Here is a 17,501-nt window from a genome sequence, read left to right on the forward strand (position 1 = left end):
GCAGTAGGACCACAGGGAGGAGCCAGAGGAGCTTGATTTTTTTCACAGATTATCTGTCTCATATTCTACTTTCAGGACATAATGACAGTTTTAACAAATATTTGTTTACAAAAGTTACCTACTGGAGCTTTAATACAAGGAACACCGTTCCCCCGGTAACAACCATGACCGACTAGCAAGAGCAAGTAGCAAACTGTTTAAAAATGATATTTCCAGATACTTCTCCAATTGTTCTCCATTTTATTTCATTCGATAAACAATCGAGATATTAAAGAGATCTCATCTGTGATTGTTCATTCTGCATTGTTCATGCTAAAACATTTACAGGTTCAATGAATTCAGAAAACATCAGGCCATTTTTGCCAAAACTGGTCCGGCACATCAGAAACTTTCAGAGCAACATTCTCACATATTCACCGTAGCATCTGCACAACAATATCATCTGTCAGGAGGACGAAACGGAAATATTAGAACTACTGACTGCTTCACTGGAGATCACAACTGCAAAAAGTTTGGAGTACAACAGATTTCATGCTCTAGGAATCTAGGTCAAGAAAGAGGGTGGCTCTGTGTTTCAGATGCAAAAACAGACCATTTTCTATCTTTCATAAGGATGACATGCCATTAAACGCTCAGCAGTGCGAGAGAGACGTGCTCAACTCTCCGACTGAGTGTTTTACAGATGCAGGAGTAATTGATACGTGTGCAAGTGCAGTGACACGTGTGACAGATGCTGAAAACACATGCACACACTCACACAGATCCTGTCAGAGTGATAATCAGCGGGTGGCGCCCAGACTTTTTCACATTGAGAACTTGTTTGCATGACTGTGTGTTTGTTGTGTATAGTATATAGGGTGTGCATTTTTCCAAGGACCACCTCATAATTATAACAGTGATTAAAACACAATATACTTGTTTTACTGGTCCAAAAAGTCCCATTTGTAAATATGCACTTATTAATAATACAGCACAAGTTGTTGAGAGAGAAAAAAACAGATAAATTGCAATAATCACAATAAACATGCATGTAAACACCTTAATCTCATAATTATCACTCTGACCAAAGTGCGCATGTGCTCGGTTCTACACGGATGCCGTGTGTTGTTCACACAACTTCATGAATGAACTCTGTGACATTATTCTGAAGTTTTCTCTTCTTTTTGTTTTCTTTTCTTTTCTTTCTCTTCTGCAGAGTTCTGTACATGAACCTGGACTATGAATCACCCCTAAAACATTTGAACACACCATATAGCAATTTATCACAGCTGGAGCTGTTATTATGAGGAATATCAAGTACAATGGAAAGTACTGAAGGAAACGCAGCATAAAAGAGGTGAAAGCACTTTCTACAAATCAAGGCTTGATTCTTTTAAAAAATCAGTTTTTAAACAAAGGGCAAGTGAAAGGAGGTACTTAAACATCAGAAGATCTCATTCGTCCACCACAGGAGGTCAAGCTATAATTTTACATGTGCTACAAAAATATACTTAACAGTGAAACTCATTTCAATCTGTGAAAATTGAATGAGGTTTTTCACTTCCCGTCAAGGTTTAGGGAGAGTTAAGTCAAGTAGATTTTTTTTTCTATATAAAGTTTTAGTATAAAGATAGATATATTGGCAAAAAGGAAGGATAGCACATAAGAAAATTAGATACAAAACAACATTTGAATGGAGTTTGTACAAGCAGTTTTTGTTAGATAAATTGCTGAAAGGTGGTGAAAAGGAGAAGAAGAAAAAATTGCAAGCACTGTAATGATGCGTTCACACCATGCTGAAATTACAGTAATTACGAGTTTCCAGCTAGTAAAAAAGGTTTATTCATGTCTTTGTCAAACTTATAATTACAAGCTGGAAACTTTTTAATTAATTTCATGAAAGCTCTTCTCCCAATTGACCGTGGTCCAGTCTGCCAAAAAAAACCTCGATTGCTCATAAGTCACTGGTTAAAAAAATGTTTTTTCCTTTTAAAGTAAGCATGATTTACAAAATTCTATCTATTTTCTAAATGCAAATTATAGATCTTATTGTGAACAGTCAATCTGTGCATAATGTTAAATGTTTAATTTTCTTTTTGACCTTGTAATGTTGAAAACAACAGGCTTCTCTCTGGTGACGTATATGCAGATAGTCAAAAGTTCAAAGCTATTTCGTCATAGCATTAGAATGCAAATGTCACAAAAGTAACAAAAATGTTGTATATGATCCCAACATTAAAACTGTATAATAAATGTAAAAATCAATTCATTTACATAAAAATAATATTAAATTGATAAATACTGCAAAATAAATGTATATTTAATTGAAAATAAATAAATAAATATATATATATATATATATATATATATATATATATATATATATATATATAAAAATAAATAAATAACACACAAATGAAACATCAAAAATCCATATGTGTGGTTGAGAACATAAATTGTGTGAAGTGTATGTCAGTTTTAGGTTAATATAAAAAAACAAAAAAAAACATTTGCTTGTGCATGTTCTCTGATGTCAGTTACATGCAGGAAAACAAATAAAACATTTGTGATTTGTTTCCATTGATTTTATTTCCCATTTATATATATTTTTTTTATTTTCTACTCATTTTAAAATTAAATATGAATTTATTTCGCTATAAGAATCAATTAAATATAATTTTTATGTAAATCAATTCAATTTTACATTTATTTCACAGTTTATTTTAATTAATTATTAAATTACTTATGAACCCCAGTTTGGAAACCCTAGTGTAGACCATACTATAATCCAGAATAAAAACAATTTTGAATCTCTTTAACCTGGCATACACAGAAAACACATTACTATAATTCACATCAGTTAAATGATTTTTATGCTGCATAAACTAGGTCAGCCGGAGCCGGGAACACTTCCCATAACACCCGATGTACTTGTTACATCGTAAGAAGAATGGCATCTACGCTAATATTAGGCTCTCTGTTTGTCCAGAGGTTACTGTAGTGTAGTCAGCCGTATCCATCTGTATCCAGATAAGATGGTGGACCTACACCTAAATACGACCACAACGCATGATAAGCTCAGCCGTATTCGGGCCGTATCCAGATAAGATGGTGGACCTGCACATAAACACGAACACAAAGCATGATAAACTCAGCCGTATCCGGGCCGTATCCAGATAAGATGGAGGACCTGCACCTAAATAGACCACAAAGCATGATAAACTCAGCCGTATCCAAATAAGATGGTGGACCTGCACCAACCGTATCCGGCCCGTATCCAGATAAGATGGTGGAACTGCACCTAAACATGACCATAACGCATGATAAACTCAGCTGTATCCGGGTCGTGTACAGACAAGATGATGGACCTGCACCTAAACATGACCACAACGCATGATTTAGTCAGCCGTATCCGGGCTGTATACAGATAAGATGATGGACCTGCACCTAAACACGACCACAACGCATGATAAACTTAGCCGTATCCGGCCCGTATCCAGATAAGATGGTGGAGCTGCACCAAAACACGACCACAAAGCATGACAAACTCAGCCGTATCCGGGCCATATCCAGATAAGATGGTGAACCTGCACCTAAACACGACCAGAATGCATGATGTACAGTACTCAGCCGTATCCGGAACATATCCAGATAAGATGGTGGACCTGCACCTAAACACGACCTCAACGCATGATTTAGTCAGCCGTATCCGGGCCGTATACAGATAAGATGATGGACCTGCACCTAAACACGACCACAACGCATGATAAACTTAGCCGTATCCGGTCCGTATCCAGATAAGATGGTGGAACTGCACCTAAACACGACCAGAATGCATGGTGTACAGTACTCAGCCGAATCCGGACCATATCCAGATAAGATGGTGGACCTGCACCTAAACATGACCAAAACGCATGATTTAGTCAGCCGTATCCGGGCTGTATACAGATAAGATGATGGACCTGCACCTAAACACGACCTCAACGCATGATTTAGTCAGCCGTATCCGGGCTGTATACAGATAAGATGATGGACATGCACCTAAACAGGACCACAACGCACGATAAACTTAGCCGTATCCGCCCCGTATCCAGATGAGATGGTGAACCTGCACCTAAACACGACCAGAATGCATGATGTACAGTACTCAGCCATATCCGGCCCGTATCCAGATAAGATGGTGAACCTGTACCTAAACACGACCAGAATGCATGATGTACAGTACTCAGCCGTATCCGGACCATATCCAGATAAGATGGTGGACCTGCACCTAAACATGACCACAACATATGATTTAGTCAGCCGTATCCGGGCCGTATACAGATAAGATGATGGACCTGCACCTAAACACAACCTCAACGCATGATTTAGTCAGCCGTATCCGGGCTGTATACAGATAAGATGATGGACCTGCACCTAAACACGACCACAACGCATGATAAACTTAGCCGTATCCGGCCCGTACCCAGATAAGATGGTGGACCTGCACCAAAACACGACCACAAAGCATGATAAACTCAGCCGTATCCGGACCATATCCAGATAAGATGGTGGACCTGCACCTAAACATGACCACAACGCATGATTTAGTCAGCCGTATCCGGGCCGTATACAGATAAGATGATGGACCTGCACCTAAACTCGAACTCAACGCATGATTTAGTCAGCCGTATCCGGGCCGTATACAGATAAGATGATGGACCTGCACCTAAACACGACCACAACGCATGATAAACTTAGCCGTATCCGGCCCGTATCCAGATAAGATGGTGAACCTGCACCTAAACACGACCAGAATGCATGATGTACAGTACTCAGCCGTATCCGGACCATATCCAGATAAGATGGTGGACCTGCACCAAAACATGACCACAACGCATGATAAACTCAGCTGTATCCGGGTCGTGTACAGATAAGATGATGGACCTGCACCTAAACACGACCTCAACGCATGATTTAGTCAGCCGTATCCGGGCCGTATCCAGATCAGATGGCGGACCTGCACCTAAACATGACCACAACGCAGCCCTGAATGTCAGCAGAGACCGTGTTTACTAGACAATCCACTGTGAAAACCTTGTCAATACGACAGCCATCAGCACAGATCCTCAGCAGAGACCACAAGAACCAGACAAGGCCTAAGCACAAACCTTTGACCAGCTTCGACTCCATACTGGCATCATAAATCGATCTTCAAGCAAAAGGAACTGAATGAATATCTAAATGCTACAAATCCACAATCTGATTTCTGACTTGTGATGCTGCATGAATCATAATCACACTGTGTTGGTTTGTTGGCCAGAGGAAAACTGGCTTCCTGCATGAGCCTGGTTTCTCTCAAGGTTTTTTCTCAATTCTGTCACCAATGGAGTTTTGGTTCCTTGCCACTATCGCCTCTGGCTTGCTTAGTTGGAGACACTTAATATTCAACAATATTATTGATCTGACTGTACTGACACTGTTGTATGAGAACTGAACTGAGCTGGACAAAAACACCACTGTTTTTCTGCAGAACTGCTTTATAGATGAAATGATCTAATTTAATAATTGATAATCGCTGTATAAATAAAGGTTATTTATCTGGACTATAGCCCGTTACTTTAAGTCTTTACCTCACAATGGGATTCTCATACTCGGGCTCGTAGTTCTTCACTAAATGACCTAAAACACTTTATCTCCGTTGAAACCTTCAGTGCATCTCAGCACATTTAAACCAGATTGTGCATGAACGCCATACTCACCATAGACAATCACTGTAGCCGTGGTGCTACGCCTCTTAGCAACGATGTTCTTAGCAACACATGTGTAGTTAGCGGTGTCGGAAAGCCGTGCCTGTTTGATGATCAGGTTATGATCGATGGTGATGTAGAAATTCCGATCGTCTGCAGGATCGATAATCTCTTCGTTCTTCAGCCATTCCACCTGCATATAGACAGAAATACGTTAGTGAAATTAGTGAAATCCACACAGCTACACCTGATGGGCTGCTTGGGGACACGTAATATCAGGACGTCCTGCCCCGCACATGCATTCATCCCGCCTGTGCTTCTGAAAATATCAAACGTTTTAATTAGCTTCAAAGCTAACTCCTCAGGGCAACACTGACTCAGAGCTTGAGCAATTTTGTAAAACGATAGCTCACATTTTAGAAAAAGAACATTGTGGAGACATTAAAAGGAAATTGCAAACGGGCAAAAGTGAGGATATTTTTAGACACAGTGTTTAATCACAAAAAAGGCAAGCTAATATCTCAACAAACATTGAGGGGGAAACAGGATGTGGCTGGTGGTTTATCCCTAAGAGTTCTCCCGAACACTTCACAGAATAAAAGCAATCTTAGCAACTATTACCATCTGTAATTTTCTCACACATTTTTTTTTGTCATAGGAGGATCTGCATGTTTTGAACAGAACAAAAAATGCATGTAGAATTTAGAATTTTTAAAATAAAGTAAATCTTTTTTTGATCAAATAAATGCAACCTTGTCTTCTTGCAAAAACATCTAAAGGGGTAGTAAAACAAATCCCATTATTTACATAAACCCCTCCTCCGAGAATACTTAATAAGAGGGGCGAGGCCATTTTATATTGCTGTTTTGGAGATGAGTTGCCGCAATGCCGTCGAAACGCTGCTGTTATTTTCATCCCGGTTGCAGGTCCACTTTGTTCAGCCTTCCTAGGGACGAGGGAGTTATGGGATCAATGGTAATTTATTTTTAACTTGGTCCCTCATAATTATGACCCAAATCTCGCTCTATTTGCTGCACACGGAGGAAAGCTTTCACAATCTTCGCGAGTTCAATGCATGATTCGCACATCGGCTTGTCCTGAAAGATGGAGCAGCTCCAACTTTAAGAACAGAAGCTGTTGTTTACGGGCCACAACCTGTAAGTATGATTTATTTTTCGTCGTTGTGTTTTCCTGTTATAGTTCGTATTGTTAATTGTACGTTGTAGCAAGGAAGTAAACAAATGACAACGCTGTTTGGCTCTGCTGGTTTGTTAAATGCTCATTCATACTTGACGTTATCCGACAAACACCTAACGTTACATACTTTTTTTTAATCTCAACAGCGAACTTGGAATTAGTGTAAATTATTCTTTGATTAGAGCTTTTATGTTTATCTACATGCTTGTTTATCTACAGGCATGCTAAACATGGTTCTGTGTTTGATTTGGCAGCCGATGTTTAGTGTTCGTTTTGGGTTAGTTCTGGAGACAGATATTTGTCTACAATCGTTCTAAAAATACAAAAGTAACGGTGGCATACAGTCAGAAAACGATCACTATAGATCCGCAGTCTTTACTCAAAAAAATCCCTTTGAGGACTGTAGTATAATTTGTTAGAACGATTATATGAAATTCTTGTTTATGAAGCTTATTTTTTGTAATTCTATAATAATTAGTACAATTAAATAACAGCATATCTAAAAAGTAATGAGAGAACAACAAAAAACAAACCTTTCTGAAACGTCGTTTAACAGCCGTTCTTGAACAGGTTCTGCTCGATCATCTTCACTAACGTTTCCCCCGGTCCGATTGGTTTTATTTACGCCATTGTTTATAATACACCAAAGCACAAACTACCGGTAATAGCAAGGGGCAAGACGTTTCCGGAAAACGTGCACTAGGCGTTTAGTGAATCACAACACACTGGGTCAGCTAACCAATCTGAGCCCATTGTGTATTTTTGAGGGACTGGCTTCATAGAACCAGGAAACCATCAGACCGTTTTTACAAGGAGGGGCAGAGCAGTGTAGAATAAAGGTAAAATATATGAAAAATAATGAAATTTTTTAAAAACGAAGCATGAACACATGTTACAGTGCACCCCACAAACACAATCAAGCCTTCGAAAAATGCGTTTTACCACCCCTTTAAAAATATTACTAACCCAAAATGTTGAATGTTAGTATTTAGATCGGTAAGATTTTTTAATGTTTTTAAAATAAGTCTCTTCTGTGCAGCAAGGCTGCATTTATTTGATCTAAAATACAGCAAAAAACGTAATATTGTAAAATATTTGTTTTAATTTAAAATAACTGTTTTCTATTTAAAGACATTTTAAAATGCAATTTATTCCTGTGATGCAAAGCTAAATTTTCAGCATCATTACTCCAGTCTTCAGTGTCACATGATCCTTCAGAAATCATTCTAATATGATGATCTGCTGCTCAAGAAACATCTCTTATTATTATTCATGTTGAAAACAGTTGCTTACTCTATATTCTGGGACAGCTTCTATCTAGTGCAGTGCAGTAGAATCTGTCCAAAATGAGGTTTCTTACAGGGCAGCATCATTAAGATGCCTACAGTTTGGAACAGCCAATGAAGTCAATGACGCCTTAAAATGCTGCCTAGTTAGGCAGCTCACTAGGTTTTACAACAGAGAGGCATATTTCTCCACATACAAAAATGAGAAGTCATCATCACTGCTGCTCAACGAGAACATAGCCTTCACATTTCAAGCTCTTTGCATATGTGTCTGATGCATTAACACTGTAGTGTGTCAATCAGGCGAGTGAGATGCAGGCGTGTGTTTGTGTGTGAGATCGTTTGTAAATGTGTCGCAGCAGTGTACCTGTAGGCTGCTGAGAGCTCGTCTGGAGGGAATAGGATAAAAATATCACCCTCTTATTGGCTCAGCAGGGGGGGAAATCAACCAATCAGCTGCTCACGCTCTCCAGCTGTGACAAACGCGGCGCCCACGATATTACTCACGCAAGCATACACACTTCCCTATACATTTGATCTATTTACATCTAGAAAGGGTAACCCAAATCCCAGTTGTCAAACTAAACCCTCAGGTTACTGCATTTAGTCCTATTGTCACCTCAAAACACAAACAAATTTCTACAATAGCATCATAAAATCAGTGCATTCACAATCCCACAGTTTCAGGCTTCTAAACACGCACGCACGCACGCACACACACACACACACTTGTATGTGATAGTCTTTCTCAATATGCTCATATTGTCATCACGCTGTGCTTGTTAGAGAGCATATTGTTGTATATAACACCCGTTTCAAATATCTGTCGTCAGTCTGCCTGAGCTCAGAACTTACACAATTCTGCAGAGGTACAGTAACACATGAGAGCACACCTACATTCAGGTCCAAAAGTAGTGTAAATAATACACAGAAAAAAGGGAAAAAAGTTGATGGACAAATATTTCATATTCTGCACTACTTATTCTGTAGATCACTAATGTAAATGTTTAAACTGAAATCAGCTTTATGACATATTTTGCGGCTGAACTTTAGCTGGGAAAAATGCTCCTGTGTGTGCGCAAGTATGATATTAAATACCATGATGATGGTATTTTTACCACTTGAGAAATCACAAAGAGCTTCGAAAATGCGTAAAGGAGTCAAAACAGTTGCAGAAATTCCTCAGTTAAGGCTGGCCCACACTAAAAGATTTTTAAACTGTTATCAGATTTTCAAATCTGCACACACTAACAGATTCCATTCACAAACAACCAGAGTCCCGACTGTGAACACGGGAAATCTCTTAGGCCGTGCGTCCACCAAAGCGTTTTTAGCCAGTTGAAAACGCTGGACGCTCTGGTGAAAACGCCTAGCTGTGGGCACTTGAGAGCGTTTTGGCAGCGCTGTGTTTTTTCAGTTGAGACGCTTCGTTGCTATTATACAGAATATCCGCAGCACAGTTTACTTGTAACTGATTTTGCAGATAATTTGTTTCATACAATTTTTTTTATTTTTCATCCATTTTGTTCGGTTAGCTCTGCTGGTTGACGTCGTTGTACAGAAAGAATGTTGTGACAGTTGGTCGGTGTGATATTTGTCCCGCCCCTCCTCCACTGTGATTGAACGGCTGGGTAAAAAGTGACAGTGATGAGCGCTGCGTTTTACCCAAACAAAGTTGAACATTCTTCAACTCTCTGCGACCTATAAAAAACGCTCAGCGCTTCAGCGTGAAAAAAACGCTCAGCGCCTCGTTACGCTCATGGCTTTCTAAAAACGTGACGCCCCCATTGAAAACAATTGAAAAAATACGCCAGCCGCGTGAAAAAATGTTTTGGTGGACACACGGCCTTAGAGTAAACAAAGCAAACATGGTGAACGATAGGAAAGAAGAAATGGCTGCATCTAGGGTGGCCATTTCTATAACACCGCGAGCTCTAGATTCCGGGAGATTTTAACTAATTTACGGGCATTAGGGAGCCGCTATCAATTTGCGGGATTTTTATAGGTAAATTTTTTAAACCAATTCAGCGCAACTCCAAAAAGGAGGACAAATGAGTGTCCGGCTTGAGTGTCCCCAAAATCTGGACCTATGGCCACCCTAGCTGCATCTGATCCGCATACTAAGGCTACGTTCACACTGCAGGCTGAAACGACCCAATTCCGATTTTTTTGCCCCTATGCGACCTGTATCTGATCTTTTCATGACAGTCTGAACGACACAGATCCGATCTTTTCAAATGTGACCCAGGCCACTTGGGTATGTGGTCCAAATCCGATATGTATCCGATCTTTTGAAATGTGACTTCAATCTGAACGGCCAGGCCACATGAATCCGACCCGCACGTCATTGATATGCGACAAACGTCATAATTCTGCGTTGAAGTAGGCGGGAATGAGAAGATAAACAACAACTATGACTGTTGAATACTCTTCTGCGCATGCGGGTAACTTCTGGGTCATTTCACGTTCACATTCACGTTCACACAGGAGATCAAAAAAGGTCGCATTTAATTGGAAATGTGAACTGCCTTGCAAAAAAATCTCTCGGGGTTCGGATGGCATTCAAATTAACCGCATTAACAGAGCAATCGCACCAGAGTTTATTTTAATTCAACTGCCAAGTGTGAACACACACTCTTAGTTTCAGTTTTAGTTAATTATAATAACTCTGATGGAAACTACTTCAGTACTTTTTGAAAAGCATCTCATCTTAATCATAAATCCTTTACTACCATTTGTATTCTTTCACAGTGGTGTGTCAGCATCACTATATTAATATTGTCAAAATAGGGTATGGACAAAAAATAAACCCTCTAAATCTAAAGTGTAAATTTTTTACATAACTTTTTCCATGTCGTCTTGTGCTCCAGACATGAATGATTCCTCTATATTTCAATGCTTTTGCGCTCTCTCGCAATAGTTTTGCATTACCCTTGGAAACATTTCATCACTCGCAAAAATTTGGCGCTCCCTCTGGAAACCTTGCGTTGGCTCCCGATGTCTGTTGAGTTCCCCCGAGAAAGTTGATTGAGCAAACACAACGTTTCTCAGGGGAATGCAAAACATTTGCGAGAGGACGCAAAACCATTGACATCATTTTTAATGCCCATCTCATGTTTTTCCATCACCATGTCCCTTTAGGGGGTCCGTAGATGGACAACAAAAAAATTGAAGGAGGAACCTGAATCAAATCAAGAGTCCAGACTTGTGAAACTGTTTTGCACAGGCAAACAACACTCATTGTTTGTTCAAAAGATGAAAGGATGTCGTTTTGATGTCTTTACTACTACTCTAAAATGTGAAAAAAGGTGTCCAAAGATTTGATGAGTAGATGACCTGACACCTGTGTAAGCTGTATGTTTCCAGTGCACTCTCTCAGCCCGGGTTTGAGCGTGACTGACATTTGTCCTTATCTCTCCCTGCCGTGTCTCTGTTAAGCTCACTTTGGGCTGTTTCTGGACGGGCTGATTTCTCTCTGCAGGGACTCGTCTGCTGATCAGGATGAAAGAGGCAGAGAGACGCTCTTCACGCACCTGCTCATTTTCTCCTGTTAGTGTTTACCGCCAGAACAAAGTTCCTGTGCCCGCCGGGCAAACGCAGAATCAACAACCAAACACACACACACACACACACACACACACACGAGGCTGAAAGCAAAACCAATCAGAAAGTTTTGTGAAAAATTTAAATATCTCTCAGATAATTGCTTTTTCTTCATGCCAGAATAGATGTGTGTATTTATGCTACCAAGTGTGTAAGTGATGAATAAACACTCACGCCATCAAGGAGAAGTATTATTTAGGATGGAATACATAGACCTGAAGGTTGGGAAACTAGCAGATGTGTAAATGTGAGTGTGTGAAGGTCTAAACAGCATTTATGGCATCACTACATTTTACCCAGTCTCATACGACACTAGACATGACCGAAATGGTGAACGTGATTTCACCAAGTACGTGTACACATGTTCCTGGAACAACATCTTTGTTTCAGATCAACCAATCAGATATGAGGGACAAGTTTACAGCTTATGTCAAATTTAGGCTTAGACCCAGGTTAAGGTGCTTCAACATCAGTGTTATTCACCTATCATTTCCCTTGATTTTAGGGAAAACTTATGGGTAGGGTTAGGACTAGGGGTAGGGATACATTTTGGGACAGGAATGTTATTCCAGGATCAACAAAATATGTTGATCCATGAACATGTCTAACTTAGCAAAATCACGGTGACTTACCAGAAATATCAAGTGGTGCTTTAAATTCTAATGACAGAAAGAGGAATTTATAGAAAATTGTAATTCAAAGTAATTCAACACGGGTAATGCATTCTGGCAAATGACCTCTTCCACTCTGCTTCACAAAAGTTAATTTATTAAATATGATCAAATATACTTAATACAAATGTACAAATATCTATCTATGTGTCTATAACAATAGATAGATAGATAGATAGATAGATAGATAGATAGATAGATAGATAGATAGATAGATAGATAGATAGATAGATAGATAGATAGATAGATAGATAGATAGATAGATAGATAGATAGATAGATAGATACAATTCCTCTTTCTGCCCTTCCATTTCAAATTTCAAATCCTCTCCCGTGTGTCATGGCCAATTCAGTCCAAGCTCAAACTCTCAGCTCACATTCTTCAATTCTGAATTTTGCACAACCCTCTGGATATTATCCTAAGGAATCTGGATATTATCAGTGAACTCTGAGGTTGTTTTAAGCTGTATAAACACACACTCACACACTGCCAGCAATAAGGCTCATTCAAATATTTGCAGACGTTCTTCTGATCTGAACTCCAGGTGTGAGGCCCAAGAGCACAATAACACATCTAATTCTGAAGCCTCCTAAACCTGTTTAAACCCAGAGAGGAAACCTGCGTCCTTTAATGAGCGCTAAAGATTGCACACGCTCTCATTGTGAATTCAAGCAAGCGCCATTGAGCCTCGCAATCAAGAAACACACCATAGGCACCATCTGTAATATATAGGCTTCATTGAAGGTACATGCGGTAAGGACTGAAGAACTCACCAACATGCTGAAGTGCTCTACATCTGTGCTAAGTGGGCTATCGTGAATTATGCAGTATATTCAGCGATCGGCGTGTGAACCAATGCTACTGTAATCTCACACACCTGAACAGCTTTATTCAGCATTGCTGTTTTCATGCAGAGCACTAAAGAAACTGATGGAGAGTTCGGGTGTAATTAGAGAAATAATTCACCTCGGCTAAAACTTCTGCCTAGGGTATATATAAAATGTATGATACTGTCATGCACCATATACAGTAAGTCATATCAGATTAAATATTAAACACGATTCTTGAGGATGGAAAATGCAAGTTAACATCCTCATTTCAGCTTCCTGTCAATCCCTCACAAATCTGTCTCGCTCTCTGTCCTGTCTATCTCTCTACAGAATAACATATCCAGCTGGATATGATCACAGGTCAATGCTGTTATTAAGAAATCCCTGGAATTTCCTCTTATCTCGAGTTCAAACAGTGGATGAAACACAAACATACACACATACCCTTTTTGTTTCACAGAGGAAAGAAAGTCAAACAAGTTTGGAACGACATGAGGGCGAATAAATGCTACAGAATTCTCATTTTAGAGACATTTTTACTTTTATTTGTGAAAATTTAAGCTGCTCTTAGTTTGATCTGCTATGTAATCCGAATTCATCATGATAAATCATATTGGTTCATCTGGAAATAATATTTCGAACAATCATGCCAGGCCACATTGAGCTGATTTCTTTTGTATCTGCAGAAGGATAGAGAGAAAGATAGTAAATGTAGAATCAGTTTTTGTCTCTTTCATCTTCTTGTGATCAGACTCCGGCGGCTGACAGCCTCCTCCAGCAGTGTCGTCTGCGGGCTGAGGTGTGTGTGTGTGTGTGTGTGTGTGTGTGTGACACAGATATTTGAGGGACGCTGTGAAGGGATTTTTCTATTTTCACAGAGAACAGACAGACAGAATCTTCCTGGAATTCTCTCAGCTGGATGAACTCTTTTCATGAACTTCTTTGAGAAACAAAACATTCATTAAAACTTCACTTGGAAACAAAGACTGCTATTATAAGAAAGGAAACAAGCTCTACCACTTCTCCACCAGTAAAGGACTTCGTTAACTCATCCAACTAGTAGACAAGCAAACATGTTATCTACATAAACTAGGACCAGCTTTGACCAGCTAGAACCCTGGAATAACCAGTTTAATATTCTAGGTATATAAAATACAAACCAGTACAAATATACAGTGCTTAGCATAAGTGAACACACCCATGCTAAAGTTGACTAAAAAGAGGAATAAAAAATCATCTTTTGGAAATTGATCTTAATGCCTTAATTAAAAACATTAGGAAAAATCCAACCTTTAAGGACACCAATTTTCTTTGTGAATGAATAATGTATCGTAAATAAATAAATGTTGTTCCTTAAAATACAGGTGGCATAAGTCAGGACACCCCCATGTTAAATTCCCATAGAGGCAGGCAGGTTTTTATTTTTAAAGGCCAGTTATTTAATGGATCCAGGATAATATGCATCCTGATAAAGTTCCCTTGGCCTTTGGAATTGAAATATCCCACATCATCACATTCCCTTCACCATACCTAGAGATTGGCATGGTTTTGCTGGTTTGATTTGCATTGAGAGATGATCTTATGGAAAGTGCCCCATGCCAATCTCTAGGTATTTCTCCTGACTTATGCCGCCTGTATTTTAAGGAAGAACATTTATTTATTTATGATACATTATTCATTCACAAAGAAAATTGGTTTCCTTAAAGGTTGGATTTTTCCTCATTTTTTTAATTAAGGGCATTAAGATCAATTTCCAAAAGATTTCTTATTCCTCTTTTTAGTCAACTTTAGCATGGTGTGTTCACTTATGATAAGCACTGTATATATTTATATTCACCGGCCACTTTATACTGTTAAACTGCTTGTTAACGCAAATATCTAATCAGCCAATCACATGGCAGCAACTCGATGCATTTAGGCATGTAGACATGATCAAGACAATCTCTAAAGTTCAAAGTGAGCTTCAGAATGAAGAAGAAAGCTGATTTAAGTGACTTTGTACGTGTCATGGTTGTTTGTGCCAGACGGGCTGGTCTGAGTATTTCAGAAACTGTTGAGCAACTGGGATTTTCCCACACAATCATCTCGAGGTTTACAGAGAATGATCTGAAAAGGATAAATATCCAGTGAGCGTCAGTTCTGTGGTGAAAATGCCTTGTTGATGTCAGAGGTCAGAGAACGACCAGACCAGTTCAGCTGATAGAAAGACAACAGTAACTCAAATAAAAAATCTCTGAACACACAGCAATCTCTGAACACACAACAATCTCTGAACGATCAACAATCTCTCTACGCTCAACAATCTCTGAACGCTCAACAATCTCTGAACGCTCAACAATCTCTGAACGCTCAACAATCTCTGAACGCTCAACAATCTCTGAACGCTCAACAATCTCTGAACGCTCAACAATCTCTGAACGCTCAACAATCTCTGAACACAACAATCTCTGAACACACAACAATCTCTGAACGCTCAACAATCTCTGAACACACAACAATCTCTGAACACAACAATCTCTGAACACACAACAATCTCTGGACGCTCAACAATCTCTCTACGCTCAACAATCTCTGAACGCTCAACAATCTCTGAACACAACAATCTCTGAACGCTCAACAATCTCTGAACGCTCAACAATCTCTGAACACACAACAATCTCTGAACACAACAATCTCTGAACACACAACAATCTCTGAACGCTCAACAATCTCTGAACACAACAATCTCTGAACACACAACAATCTCTGAACACAACAATCTCTGAACACACAACAATCTCTGAACACAACAATCTCTGAACGCTCAACAATCTCTGAACACAACAATCTCTGAACGCTCAACAATCTCTGAACACACAACAATCTCTGAACGCTCAACAATCTCTGAACACAACAATCTCTGAACACACAACGAACACACAACAATCTCTGAACAACAATCTCTGAACACACAACAATCTCTGAACACACAACAATCTCTGAACACAACAATCTCTGAACGCTCAACAATCTCTGAACACACAACAATCTCTGAACACAACAATCTCTGAACGCTCAACAATCTCTGAACACACAACAATCTGTGAACGCTCAACAATCTCTGAACACAATCTTTGAATGCTTAACAATCTCTGAACACACAACAATCTCTGAACACACAACAATCTCTGAACACAACAATCTCTGAACGCTCAACAATCTCTGAACACACAACAATCTCTGAACGCTCAACAATCTCTGAACACACAACAATCTCTGAACGCTCAACAATCTCTGAACACCGTTTCTTGCAGATTAGACACTGTTCTGCTACCTTATTTTCTAGGTTCCCATCTCTGCCACCGTTGCTAGTTTGGGAAGAGTTTCTGCAACTCAACGTCTTGGCCTCATACAATTTAAAGTACTATACAGAATTCATTTGTCTAAGGCCAGGCTATCTGAAATATTTCCTAATGTTGAAGACAGATGTGACAGATGTCATGCACGTTTGTGCAATTTGAGTCATATGTTTTTTACTTGTCCTATGTTGCAAAATTATTGGGTCATTTATTTTACAACTATGTCTAAAGTGCTAAAAATTAGAATTGATGTTTGACCCACCATAGCAATCTTTGGTGTACCAAAAATCTGGTCTCAGTTTAATTCCAAACAACTGGATGTTATATCTTTTACCTCCTTGTTAGCTAGGCGCCGTATTTTGCTCCACTGGAAATCTAATAAGCCTCCAGCAACCTCCCAATGGTTAGTGGATACCATGTTTTTTCTGAAACTGGAAAAAGTAAGAAGTTCTCGGATGAGCAACTTCTTCAGTAAATGCCATCCCTTTATTGCTTGCTTTAATTCTCTTAAAACCCTACCTCCTGGTTAATATATGATTAAATGTGTGTGTACGCACGCATGTATATGTATATATATATATATATATATATATATATATATATATATATATATATATATATATGTATATATATATATGTATGTATAATGTGTATATAGGTGTGTGTATGTATGTGTATACATATGTATGTATTGTATATTATCTACTTATATCACTATAATTTTTTTATATACATTTTCTTGTATGTATATATGTGTATATATATATATATGGATATATATATAGATATGTATATACATTTTTTTATTATTATTATTATTTTTTTATTTTTTTTTATCTCATTGATGTGTACTTTTTATGGTTTCATT

At 38.8% G+C, this 17,501-nt stretch overlaps 1 protein-coding gene across 4 annotated transcripts in view; it reads right to left on the bottom strand.

Moving 5' to 3' along the window:
* Positions 1 to 17,501, bottom strand: part of unc5ca (unc-5 netrin receptor Ca) — a 147,508-nt gene that overhangs the window by 45,377 nt on the left and 84,630 nt on the right. For all 4 annotated transcript variants that reach the window (XM_077241771.1, XM_077241769.1, XM_077241770.1 and 1 more), the window contains exon 5: positions 5,721 to 5,901. In XM_077241771.1, coding sequence (XP_077097886.1) covers positions 5,721 to 5,901 — 181 coding nt within the window. The remainder of the gene's footprint in view (positions 1 to 5,720; positions 5,902 to 17,501) is intronic.

This window comes from Siphateles boraxobius, unplaced genomic scaffold (genome assembly GCF_051911475.1).
Source record: "Siphateles boraxobius isolate OS27281-9 unplaced genomic scaffold, OSU_SipBor_1 24, whole genome shotgun sequence".
Classification (NCBI taxonomy): domain Eukaryota; kingdom Metazoa; phylum Chordata; class Actinopteri; order Cypriniformes; family Leuciscidae; genus Siphateles; species Siphateles boraxobius.